Raw genomic sequence first — 13,511 nt, 5'->3', positions numbered from 1 at the left:
ATAGCAGTCAACAAAAAATACAGCGACCCAGCTCACCCCCTAACAAACAATGAAAAAACGTCAAGACAGGTGAACAGGTGAATATATTTGCTTGATTATCCCCGCCCATATGCAGGTGACCCGCTATCAACCTATTCAACATAATCACAAAATAATACTACAAACAAACAAACACACACAACAATTTATATGCCCTTTACCTTATAATAAAACAACAATTCATTCATGGCTCCTACAGTATGTATTTGTGTTTATGTGTTCCACAGTATGAGAAGGTGCGCATCTACCGCATGGATGGCTCCTATCGCTCTGTAGAGCTAAAACACGGCAACAACACGACTGTGCAGCAGATCATGGAGGGCATGCGTCTTTCTCAGGACACCCAGCAGTATTTTACCATCTGGATCTGCTCAGAGAACCTCCGTGAGTCCACACGCTAAACTCTCAAAAGCCACAGCGCCGTTTTTGATTCAGTGATTTTAATGCAGAAAGATAAATGGCACAGATGTATCCTTTAACCTCAAAAATTCTCAATACCAAGTGTCCAATTTACTTTTTACACAGTGTGTTATGGATGCAAGATTGCAGGAAGATTTGTGTGTGTCTTTTGTGTGTCAGACCTGCAGTTGAAGCCGTACCACAAGCCCCTGCAGCATCTCCGCATTTGGACGGAGATTGTGACGGACCTGACGGTGCTGGATCCTCAAAGGGAGACGCCTCAGCTCTTCCTCCGCAGGGACGTCCGACTGCCTCTGGAAATTGAGAAAAAGGTAGCTCACCTTTACAAGAAGCTTTCTGTTCACAACCTGTATGTCAGAAAACATCCGACACTGACAGTTTGACTAGAAATGTGGGAGGCTGTGACTGACTTCCTCACTCTGCTACTTACTGATCTGTCCCAGGTGGAGGATCCACTTGCCATCCTGATCCTGTTCGACGAGGCCCGTCACTCCCTGCTGAAGGGCTTCTTTCCTGCTCCAGATAGCAAGCTGATCACGCTGGCCAGCCTCCTCCTGCAAATCATCTATGGCAACTACGAGAGCAAGAAGCACAAGCAAGGGTTCCTCAAGTAAAAGACTGCTTTCATACCATATTCATGTTTAAATATTACTGATTCTATACATTCTGGTATGTCATGCATACTTGAAATTCGGGAATTGTGCAAATGATATTGAAAAGCCATTCCTGCTAAATGTTACTGCACTACAGAAATGTTTGAATCCTGCTTCTGTTGAATGAAAATGTTTAATTCACAGTGAGGAAAACCTAAAATCAATAGTGCCGATCTCTAAGGTGAAAAGCAAAGCGTACCACTGGACCAACAGGATCCTTCATGAATACAAAGTAAACTTGTGTTTATTATACCTTTTTTAAAATTTTTATATACAATCCCATTGCTCCCTGAGGTGACTCAAGCCTGGTCTGTCCTTCCTTTTCTCCCCAACAGGCCCTGAGCACCAGTGAAGGGGTGAGTAAAGAGATGCATCACCTGCAGCGACTCTTCCTGCAAAACTGCTGGGACATCCCGACCTACGGAGCAGCTTTCTTCACCGGCCAGGTCTACACCAAGGCCAGTGCTAGTAACCACAAAGTCATCCGTGTCTACGTCGGGGTCAACACAAAGGGGCTGCACCTCATGAACATGGAGACCAAGGTATGCTGCCATCTTGCTCTTCATTTAAACTTGTGCCGGATGCCAAATGTTTCCCATTTGATGTGTAATTACAAAGCCACAGGTCTAATTTTGTGCGTTAATTGAACACGTGGTTTCTTTTTTGTGGATGCTTCGTATGATAACGTATCAAATGTCTGTCTTGCAGGTTCTTCTCATCAGTTTAGAGTATGGCACATTCATGTGGCAGCTTGGACATGCCGATCAGTACTTCCAAATACACAGCGGTGATAACAAAATGAACTTCATTGTGCACACAAAACAGGTGAATGAATTTAAGAGGTTTGAATTTACAAACTTTTTTTGTGTTTTAGGATTTATATGTAAAGTGAAATGATCAAATCTGGTCACAAATGAACAAGGAGTTGATTTACAAATGCTGAATTTCAAGACGCTGCCACGTTAAACTGAATATCGGAGCATTCATAGTCTCTTGTATTTATTATTCCTTTACAGGCCGGGCTTATTGTGAAGCTTTTAATGAAACTGAGTGGACAGATGACTCCAAATGACAAAGGCACAACAGACAAATATGCATATGGCTAAAAACTGTCGAAGAAACCACAGCTGCCAAAGATCCCAGACTCTTCGGACTGACCATTAGTCGACTGCAATAACTCTGGACGGAGAGTTGGACTCTCCACAAACGCCTCATTTTTGTTTAACAGCCTTAGTGATATCTTTCACGACTTTACATTGTGCATTTTGATGAGTCACACATTTTGGCTGCATGTAAATATGTTAATTATTTAATGTTTGTTTTAATAAACAGATTGCGCAGTAAATGTGTTTGAACCACGTGGGCTTTTATAAACAATATGATTCAAAGTTTTATTTTGGACTGATTCATTTAGCAGAGGGAAAATTCTAACATGATCTGTTTAGGCAAATAGTGTAACACTGAGGGATGATGGGGATAATTGCTATGTCAATACAGAAATTACTTTATATACTGCTTTAAAACTAAGTGACACAGAGGATGCAAACAATATGCAAAAACTCCAATAGTGCAAATATTTTGACTGATACTGTGACTGCAATGTGTGTGCCAACTTTAGAGGAACAATATTTTATGAGTTGTTAAAATAACAGTGTGATTTTTGCTGCAGTCTGTATGAAACATGCATGTTCCTTCACATTTGGAGAATATGATGGATGTTGACTGGACATGATTGGATGCTGGACATGTTAATATGGCGATTTTGATAATATTTCAATTATTAATCTTTGCAACAATATAGCAAACTGGCCAATGCTAGAAACAAAAATTTGAGTCTTAGTGGCATTAAATAGGTCAAAAACAACAACAAAAAAGACGCTTTAGAAATATTAGTGGCTTTGCAGCAGTGTTATATAGAAAATACTGTGCATATACTGTGTTCAGTGTATAATATGGAACATACTGAGGTTTAAAATATTATTGATGAGGTGAAGATAAATTTATACCCCAAATAATGTAGCCTTTTCTATATAATAACTTCACAGTCCATACATTTTTTTATTTTCTCGATTTTAAACTTACATTTTATGCTTTTGCTGAAAGAAAATTCTTGATGCAGCAGTTAAATATATCATTGTAAAAATTAGCATCTCTGCTGCTAATTAATTGGAGTTTATAGCAGCTGCGTCATTATCGATTAACTTAAACTGAATAATTTACAATAAACTAATAATGTCTTGGTGCTCAGGAGTATTTTGTTACCTCTTTGGGGCGGTGAAAATAATTCATAACCACACTGGTCGCGCAGTTTAAACTGAAAGGAAAAGTGTGAGTTCAAATAAAACAATTTGGGAGAGTAAAAATCTTATCAGAAGTTGTTAAATCGATATTTCACCGCTGGCCATCTTCGTCCTACTGCGGTGACATCATATAGCAAGACATGGGTTCAGGTACCGGCAGCCAATCACAGCGACCGTTCTTTGACTGACACGCGGCCGGCAACCAATCATAAGCCAGCGTTGGTCAGGCGGGGGCAGGACCAGAGTTGGCAGGTAGAGATGTTGGGGAAATATTACCGACGGTCAGCTAGCATGAACTTCACAGCTACTGGACGCTGAACGGCTGCGCTTTACTTTTACATCTGAGAGGTTGTTTTTTGGGGGCTAAAATGCAGTTTTATCAAATAGGCAGTAAGCTGCTGGGGGACACGGTGGGGAGGATGAACGACAACCTGACCTCAGTGGTGCTGGCAGCTTCAGTCATCACACTAACTCTGGCTTATATCTCCAAACTGCTGCTCAGACAGACACCTGACAAGGACGAGGTGGGTTTAATCAACACCAATATGCAGTTTCTGTTTAAATCCATCATTATTCGTATTGTTTTCAAGTTTCTTTTTTCCCCCCACAGAAATATCCTCCTTACATTCCCTCCAGCATCCCCTTCCTTGGACATGCTATTGCATTTGGGAAGAGCCCCATTGAATTTCTTGAAAATGCCTATGATAAAGTAAGTATTTGAAAATCATCTTGCATTTGTTTGAACATCAGAATCATTTTATTGTCTCTTTATAGCAGAGACTTAACAATACTACTAGGTCCTGGCTCTCAAGTATGAATATTTGCCGTTTTGTGATAAAATGTGAATATTACAACATAAATGAGTGCAGCAGCCAAAAAAGGATTAATGCAAAAAAAATGTAGGGATGTCGATAGAAAAACAAAAATACACAAGAATTATTCTAAAGTACTGTTCAAATTATAAAGATTCCCCCATATGCACATCAAATTTGATGTTGAAGTTGTTTAATGATGTGCAAAATATTACCGGATCCTCGTTCTCAAATATTATTTGCTATTTTTCTCAGTCTTGTATGATATCAAACTAAACATCTTTGGATTTCTAACTCTATAAAATTCTAACTTAACCCTCCTGTTGTCCTCATTTACTGGCACCAAAAAATATAGTTTCCTTGTCTGAAAAAAATCCAATAAATCAGCAAAAAAATTCCCCAAATTTCTGAAAATTTGCAAAACCTTCAAGAAGAAAACTCCAATAATTCCTTAAAAGTTTTTCTTAAAAGTTTTATTTATTTAAAAAAAAAATCCCCCAAATTTGGCAAGAAAATTCTTGTAAATAGTTTTAGAAAATGAGTAAAAATCTTCCAAAAAAAAAAAAAAATCCTAAAAATATCTAAAGTGATTACATTTACATCGGTAAAACTTCTAATTTTCTGTTAAGAACATCCAAATAAAAATCTACCAAAATCCAGCGAAATTTGCTGGATTTTGGTAGATTTTTTTGTGAATGTTCTTAAGAAACATTTTTAACATTTATTTTTTTCCCCACCAAAAAATGTTCAAAGATTTCCCAAAAATGTTGAAAATGTGGACATCAGAAGTTTCACAGTGAAAATATATTTTTTTCCCACATTTTCAAACGGGTCAGTTTTGACCCACAGGACGACATGAAGGTTGAGTATACAGACCAGGGGTGTCAAACTCATTTCAGTTCAGAGGCCACATTCAGCCCAATTTGATCTCAAGTGGACTGGACCAGTAAAGTTAGCATAATAACTGATAAATAACCACAACTCCAAGTTTTCCCTTTTTTGTTTTAGTGCAAAAAGTACAATTCTGAAAATGTTCACATTTAAGGAATTTTTTATTTTATTTTATTTTTTTTTACAAAACTGTAAGGAATAAATGCCGCTCCTTAGATGTATTAAACTCTGACTCTGCTGCGCCTTCAGTACGGACCAGTGTTCAGCTTCACCATGGTGGGCAAAACTTTCACCTACCTGCTGGGCAGTGAAGCTGCCACCCTGATGTTCAACAGCAAGAACGAAGAGCTGAACGCAGAGGACGTCTACTCCAGACTGACCACTCCGGTGTTTGGAAAAGGAGTCGCCTACGACGTGCCGAACCCTGTGAGTGTCACATTTATCAACAAACGGGCTGCATTAAAAGGAAAGCATCTACAGAAAGCAGCTGTAATACATTGTACATTGAATTTTAATCCGCTGCAGATCTTCCTGGAACAAAAGAAGATGTTGAAGACTGGATTGAACATCGCCCGTTTTAAGGAGCATGTAAAGATCATCGAGGCTGAGACCCTCGAGTATTTTCAGAGATGGGGAGACAGCGGAGAGAGAAGTAAGACGTTTCACTGATCACACGATTAAAACGTGAATATTAGAAAATGAAGGAGTCACTTTTAGTTTTTACAGTTTTGCAGAGTGGCAGTCTATTAATTTACAATCCGTTGTGCAGCCTCACATTTAATGTGCAGAGGCCCATTTCTGCCTTAAGAGTGACTTTAAAAATCTAAACCACTCATTTGCCGTCCAAATTATGAGATACTAGATTTTAAGTTAATTCCAAGTTATCGATTCAGACAAAAAGATCAAATGTACTTTTTCTTTTTGCTTCATTATTTTTGAGCTTTCAAGTTAAGATCATTAAACAGGAAGTCAAACTTTTAGTAATTTTGACTCAGTACCTTAATTTTACCTCAGTTTTTAGTCAAAAGTGATAAAAACTCAAAGTTCTTAATTTAAACATAGTGTGAGTCATGTATTTTCCATAAAAGCATGTCATGTAAGTCAGAATTTGTATTTAAATATTTTGACGTAATTTTTTATTTTTAAGAGTAGCTCATCTCTAGTTTTGTCATCAATGTTGTTGGAGCTTTCAGGATTTGAGTTGCTGGGCTGCTGCTCTTCTGATTCTTGTTTTTTGCAGTGTTACTGCAGCAAAGCGAATAGTGGAAAAATGTTGGGATGTCAGTAGAAAAATACAAATTAACTAGAAATATACAGAAGTACTGATGACACTGTAAACATTCTTCATGAAGGAATTCAAATATTGCAGATTCCTCTGAATGTGGGAAAAAAAACAATACTGCAGTTTATTCTACATGTAGAAAAACTGCAAATTTTCTTATGTGAGAAAATACTGATGTTGCATAGAGTCTATGTATGTAGAAACAAAAAGGTAATGTACAGAATCTTGTAAATGTACAAAAATATTGATACTGCACAGGTTTGAATGGTCTACACCAGGGCTATTCAATTAAAAATTCACTGGGGCCGGATTTTCAGACTAAGAACATGAGCTGGGCCGGATGTTTTTAGCAGACACTGAGCAAAGTTAACCATTTAAAATAAACACAAACAGATAACAAAGACACTGGATGTTTATAAACGTATTGCCACATCCAAAAGGACATAAAGATAATAGAAGAGCAGTACTTAAACTAAACCTGTGCTGAAATACTGCTTCTTTAAATTTTACATTTCAAACACACAACTTCAACACATTTTGATAGGTAAACATGTTAAGGTGCATATGAACATAAAAACTAAGTGTAGATTAGAAACACCATCTTTTGTTTTGGTCACATCTGAAAGTGCATTAAAAAGTAACTTGGTTAACAGTAACTTTTCAGAACTTGAGACATTATTCTTCTTTGGAAATAACAAAAAACAGAGAGTGTCCCTGGCCATATTTGGTCTCATCTGAGACAGTCACAGCTTCAGTGCATATAATCAAAAAAATAAACAGTAGGCACAGTGATAGTTACTATCCCTTTGAAAAGAAATAAAGCTGACATCAAAGTGCATAATAAAGTGCAACTAAGTGAAAGAACTGTCAAAACAAAATGTGTTTCTTAAATATTAAACTTATAATAAGTGAACAGAAAATAGTCACATAAATACATAAAACTACCTTTAGTGTCTGCTACAGCACGCTGCTTTGTTGCACTTACCATGTCTCGAAGACATCTGTGGCGAGAATGTTTGACGTGTCAGACCTGTTTGATAGCAGATGTCACACTCGTCTTAACTTTATCGTCCGTTAAAACTTCATCCACGACAGCCAACATGCAGTCCTTCACAGTTTCTGAGTCTGTGAACGGCCTCTTTTTCGTGGTCCTTTCCTGAGCTGTGCAGGTCCGCTTCATTGTAGTACAGCTCCGGTTGTAAGATGCAGTCAAACTCTGAATTATAGCCGCTCTCTCATGACATCCCTCGGGAAAGTTTGTCCGAAACGCGGCATGTTTTTCAATGTAGTGTCTTCGGACATGATAATCTTTCAGCGCTGCAACGCACTCGTTGCAGAGTAAACGCATTGGTTTGGCGTTCGGACTTGGTGGTAAATAAATAAATACTTGTCAGTCCACGCAGGATTAAACCGACGATTTTCCTCGCCGATTTGTCGTTTCAGGATAGAAAAAGACATGATGCTATTTTCACCTGTATAGAACTGCTAATGTTAACTTTTCAAACGCGTCTCCTCAACGCAAGGCATTGTGGGTTAGTTGCTAGGTTACGGCAAGTGTTGCATTCAATGTTCGCAATAATGTTGGAATTTTTGTAAGAACTTGTCGTCTCGAGGGTTGCTTTCGGGCCGCATGTGGCCCGCGGGCCGGTAATTGAATAGAGCTGCTTTAGATGGTTGGAAAGGGGTCACTGGGGGGTGGGCCAGTTGTGAGGGGTCCGCGGGCCGGATGTGGCCCGCGGGCCGCCAATTGAATAGGCCCAGTCTACACTTATAGAACACCGGGCTGAAATCTGACAAACCTAACATAATTGAGAAAACAGACAAGACCACAAAAATTAAACTAATGACAGAGGGGAAAACCAAGACAACCACTAATGAATAAACTAAAATCAATCCAACAAAACTGAATACTCACAACAGGAAAAAACTAGACGGAAGTGGCAGGAAAGCAGGTTCAGGGAATCCGGGAGCTGGCTGAGGCAGAACGAGGCAGGTGGAAATCCAAAAAGGGGGAAAGTGAGTCCAGGTGGGGGAACCAAACAGGAACCGGCAGGAGTACAGGGGCAGAGTTACGTCCATGAAGCTGTGGTGGTCTGGAGATGATGCAGGATACGGAGGTCTAGTGAGAGACTGAGCTGGGTTTGTATAGTGGAGGTGTGATTGCAGACAGGTGAGCTAAACGGGCTGATCACTCTCATAGCTGTAATCAGGAGTGCAGGCAGGTGAGTGAGAGTGAGACAGGTAGAAAGACACAGAGACCAACAGATGCAGACAGAGGGAGCCAGAGAGACAAGACCAGGAGAGAGAGATGACATGGAAGAGTGAGGGAGAGATACAGGAGAGTGAGAAAAGGGAGAGAGAAACGGGAAGAAGGAGGGAGAAGAACTGGGATCATAACATGTTTTATACAAAGTTTTCAACATATAGAACAAATAAGATTTTTGAAAATGCATGCAGGCTGTGTCTGTTTGGTTCTTACTAAATGCTCTTTGTCCTCCGTCAGACCTGTTTGAGGCTCTGTCTGAGCTGATCATCCTGACAGCCAGCAGCTGCCTCCATGGGAAGGAGATTCGCAGCATGCTGGATGAACGAGTGGCGCAGCTCTACGCCGACCTGGACGGAGGCTTCAGCCACGCTGCCTGGCTGCTGCCCGGCTGGCTGCCTCTGCCCAGCTTCAGGTAGCTCTAGAGCTCTGATAGAAGATAAACTTTACTGATCCCACAGTGGGGAAAGTTCACTGTTACAGCAGCTCCAAAAAAGTAAAAGTATAAAGGCATAACAAGAATAAATTAGAAACACAAAATTGCAAAGAACATTATATACAAAGAAGATGTTCTTTTTTTTTATCTGGATCAATATATAATTGTGGGACTTTTTGCAGCGTAGTTGAAAGGTATTATAGTTGAAATTTTTGCTGTTTTCAGGCCTAAAATCAACATGGCCACCTATAACCAAACACCACATGGCATTTTTACACAAAGATTCTTCTAAATATTATATATACAATTGAGTAAATCTGAAATTGAAAATTATTCATAAAGATATTGTAGTAAACCTGTTGACATGCCATAAATCCACACTTGACTCACACATTACTTTATATTAAATAACTCAGAAAGCCTTGGAGTCTGGCCAGTCTTTTCTTCAGGAGGAAATGACATGTGGAGCAGGTCATGTGATCTGGAATTAACATACTTCCTAGAAAGGTGTTTTTGTAATGGGGAACTTAGTGGAAAGTGGTTTCACAGACACAGATGCAATTTGTTATTTTACATATAAAATTTGATATATTGCCAAAAACAAGTATCTGTCATGATTATCTCAATTTAATAACAAGAACACAATCAAAACTATTTCTGAATAAGCTCAATTTATTATTGTTTAGCTAATTAGGTGGTTGTTATTAAATTTGGACAGTTATTTATTTGACATTTTAGTGATATCCAGTCATTTTTTTATCAATAAGTGATTGTTTCCATAATAATTATGGAATTTGTAAAGACATGATAATAATGAACATAAAAAACTTTTTTTAAACTTTTAATAAAAATGTATGCAAGATTTATCCCATGAACTTCAAAAGTCCCTCAGTTCATCTCACATTTGCACACATTTAGTGCTGCATCTGCCACAATATGAAGATGACATTAAATTTCATTTGGCAAGACACTTATGAAGAAGCATAAGAGAACAAGAAAATGACATCCACTTCCAGACAAAGTACAAAAAATGTGCTAGTATCTGACTCAACTTCTACATAGGACAATATAAATACTACTTAATATTGAGTGGAAACATTGTACTCTTTTTTTTTTGTCTTTAGGAAGAGGGACAAAGCTCACATGGAGATCAAGAACATTTTCTACAAGGTGACTCAGAAACGCAGGAGATCTGGAGAGAAAGTGGACGACATCCTGCAGACGCTCATCGATGCCACCTACAAGTAAGAAGCTTCGGAAATCTCCATAAATATGAACCAACACAATGTCCGGGAACAGCAAAAAGTGTGTTTAGCTTCAGGAAACTTTAACTGAGCTGAGTAATGCTGCAGCACGTTTTTAGCTGATGGTGTAATTGGAGTTCAGAGAAAATATTAGAAAACAGAATGTGTTTCCTGCTGCTCCTCAGAGACGGGCGGCCACTGAACGACGACGAGATCGCAGGGATGCTGATCGGTCTCCTCCTGGCCGGTCAGCACACCTCCTCCACCACCAGCGCCTGGATGGGATTCTTCCTGGCCAGAGACAAAGCTCTGCAGGAACGCTGCTTCGCCGAACAAAAGGCCGTGTGTGGAGAAGATCTGCCTCCACTCCACTTTGATCAGGTAGGAATCAGTCATTTTATGGCACGGTTGACTTATTGTTATGATTTTAGACTTTTCACCTGTTATTATTCAGTAAATTAGTATGAAATGGTGCAGTGAGCTTTTACATAACTTTAATATCTTAGTCCCTCCTACCAGAGATGTTAGAGGACAAAGCGAGGCGACAAAAAGTAGATATCCCCACATGGAGATTTAGTTTTAACACTCATGTTGTCCTGTAGGTCAAAATTGACCTGTTTTAAAGTTTGAAAATGTGGAAAAAAATATATTTTCATAGTGAAACTTCTGATGTCCACATTTTCAACATTTTTGGGAAATCTGTGAACATTTTTTTGGTGGTAAAGAAGAAACTCATTCACATAAAAATTCTCAGACTGCTGCAGGATACACCATCCCTGTGGGCCATTCACATAAAAATCAACCAAAATCCAGCGAAATTCGCTGGATTTTGGTTGATTTTTATGTGAATGTTCTTAAAGAAAATATGAGAAGTTTTACTGATATACATGTAATCACTTTAGATTGTTTTAGGATTTTTTCATTTTCGTTGTATATGAAAGTGTGCAATGACCAATAAAGATTGATTGAAACAGACTGACAGTGTTTTCTAAATTTGGTGTGAAAGGACACTTTTGTATATTGCTTTCTAACACTGCTGTCATCCTCAGCTGAAGGATCTCAGCTTGTTGGAGCGCTGTTTAAAGGAAACGCTGCGTCTCCGTCCTCCCATCATGACCATGATGAGGATGGCTCGCTCTCCTCAGGTAGGAACACCTGGCTGAACAGACGTTGCTCAAGACATTTTCTTCAACCTTATTCCAGAAGTTACTCACCTTTATTCTTAAAGTTTATTCTCTGTAATTTGATGTACAGTCATGGAAAAAATGATCAGACCACCATTGTTTTCTTCAATTTCTTGTTCATTTTAATGTCTGGTACCACTAAAGGTACATTTCCTGAAGAATACAATGAACACGACAAAAAAATGCAGCTGATTCCATAATACTTTATGTCCTATTTGACATGCTTCAGCTTCATTGTATTCCCAGGGTATATAAGAGGACATTTCATGTCATCAGCAGCACATGCAAAGACCTAGAATGGTCCAATGTCCAATGATCCAATGAATCCAATGTTCAGTAGATGTCCACTCCAGCCAACTTACTGGTTAGGAGGAAGCCTGGAGAAGCTACAAACCAGACTGTCTGCCCCTACAGTAAAACATGAGGGTGGATCAGTGACCATCTGGGGTAGTTTCAGTTTGGGTGGAACAGGGCAAATGAACCAGGTCATGTTTGGGGCTACTCTTTGACATTGGAACCATGCCTTGGCTGCTCAATCACCAGATCTAAATCCAACTGAAAACCTGTGGAAAATCATCAAACGCAAAATGGAGAACCACAAGCCCAAAAACAAATGGGCTGCTGTGACAGCAGAACAATGAAGAAAACAAGGGTGGTCTAACATTTTATCCATGACTTTATATTCAGAACACTTGTGCCAACATCTGTGTTTTGTGGTTGGGTTTCTCAGACTGCTGCAGGATACACCATCCCTGTGGGCCACCAGGTCTGCGTCTCCCCGACCGTCAACCACCGTCTGCACGACACCTGGGTGGAGAGGATGGAGTTCAACCCCGACCGCTACCTCAACGATAACCCTGCTGCCGGGGAGAAGTTTGCTTATGTGCCTTTTGGAGCCGGTAGGAACGTTCGTTTGTCTCTCTGCTAACCAGTCAGTCTTAAATCGGATTATAATAAAACATCGTCTCTTTTCTAGGCCGTCATCGCTGCATCGGGGAAAACTTCGCCTACGTCCAGATCAAAACCATCTGGTCCACTTTGCTGCGTTTGTACGACTTCGACCTGGTGGACGGATATTTCCCCACGATCAACTACACCACAATGATCCACACCCCTCACAACCCCATCATCAGATACAAGAGGAGGAAGCAGTGAGAGGCAGGCAGTGGAGGAAGTAAAGCTTCATGGGACTTGTGTTGAGGAACATTTAGATGAATGCACTTTTTAAATGTCAAACCTGTGCTTTTATGTTTCCTTTATTTAGTGTGGAGTCCAACTGTCACTCAATGTCAGTAGAATACATCAGTTTTAGATATTTGTGTTTCCAGAGTGAACAAACACGATGTGTGACTCCGACTCGAACACTGATACTCATATTCACAATGTGAATTTTTAGAAAAATGAGACATAATTGAGTGCCTTTGACTGAATCAAGCATCTGCGTTCATCACAAGAGGACTATTTTACATCAACAGTTGTCCAGTAAAGTTTCATTTTTTAATTCTGAAGATGACAGTCCTTTCTTCACTTTGGAAACAGCAGTTGCACAAACCGTTCATCTCACCATCAGGTCTGTTTGGAGCTTTTGATTGAGTCACATGGTCTTCCTTCTTTGACCAGCTGTAATTAAATTGTAAATGTTGATTTTTTTTTTCTGAGCTTTGTTAGGACTACTTGAGTATAAAGGCTTTAAAGTTGAGCTGAAAGTTCAGGAAACAGTTCTATGTTAACTAGAAGATCATGCAGTTCAGTCAAAAGCTCCAGAACAGCGACCAAATGGACCTGCAAAGGGAACACGAACACTCACGAATAAAGCTACATTACAAACAATGAATAAACAGAATCACTAACATGAGCTGTATATGGCAGAGAAACAATGAGCCTTTATTGTTCCACCTACAAGATCCCACTGGGAGACGGGATCTCGGCTTTGTCCTCATTTATTTTGTCAGCTGATGCTCTGATAAATCTTTTTCAGCTATAAGGG

The 13,511-nt window shown here is 39.4% G+C and overlaps 2 protein-coding genes across 3 annotated transcripts in view; both read left to right on the top strand.

Moving 5' to 3' along the window:
- The window catches only part of krit1 (KRIT1 ankyrin repeat containing), a 28,515-nt gene that overhangs the window by 7,150 nt on the left and 7,854 nt on the right, over positions 1-13,511 (top strand). The window contains exons 11-17 of one of the 2 annotated variants that reach the window (XM_023265044.3): positions 267-423; positions 619-770; positions 903-1,069; positions 1,257-1,344; positions 1,448-1,654; positions 1,821-1,937; positions 2,129-2,457. In XM_023265044.3, the coding sequence (XP_023120812.2) occupies positions 267-423; positions 619-770; positions 903-1,069; positions 1,257-1,344; positions 1,448-1,654; positions 1,821-1,937; positions 2,129-2,218 (978 nt within the window). In that variant the 3' untranslated portion in view covers positions 2,219-2,457. Of the gene's footprint in view, positions 1-266; positions 424-618; positions 771-902; positions 1,070-1,256; positions 1,345-1,447; positions 1,655-1,820; positions 1,938-2,128; positions 2,458-13,511 lie in introns of those variants that run through there. The other variant, XM_055017863.1, reaches the window with a different exon arrangement.
- LOC111565075 (lanosterol 14-alpha demethylase) lies at positions 3,689-13,032 on the top strand. The gene is made up of 10 exons (XM_023265045.3): positions 3,689-3,936; positions 4,023-4,121; positions 5,365-5,541; positions 5,641-5,767; positions 8,901-9,075; positions 10,221-10,340; positions 10,526-10,721; positions 11,390-11,485; positions 12,255-12,423; positions 12,501-13,032. The coding sequence occupies exons 1-10, from the start codon at positions 3,781-3,783 to the stop codon at positions 12,677-12,679; spliced, it is 1,494 nt and encodes a 497-aa protein (XP_023120813.1). The 5' UTR covers positions 3,689-3,780; the 3' UTR covers positions 12,680-13,032.

This window comes from Amphiprion ocellaris, chromosome 15 (genome assembly GCF_022539595.1).
Source record: "Amphiprion ocellaris isolate individual 3 ecotype Okinawa chromosome 15, ASM2253959v1, whole genome shotgun sequence".
Classification (NCBI taxonomy): Eukaryota; Metazoa; Chordata; class Actinopteri; family Pomacentridae; genus Amphiprion; species Amphiprion ocellaris.
This window is presented reverse-complemented; position numbering and strand designations above follow the sequence as displayed.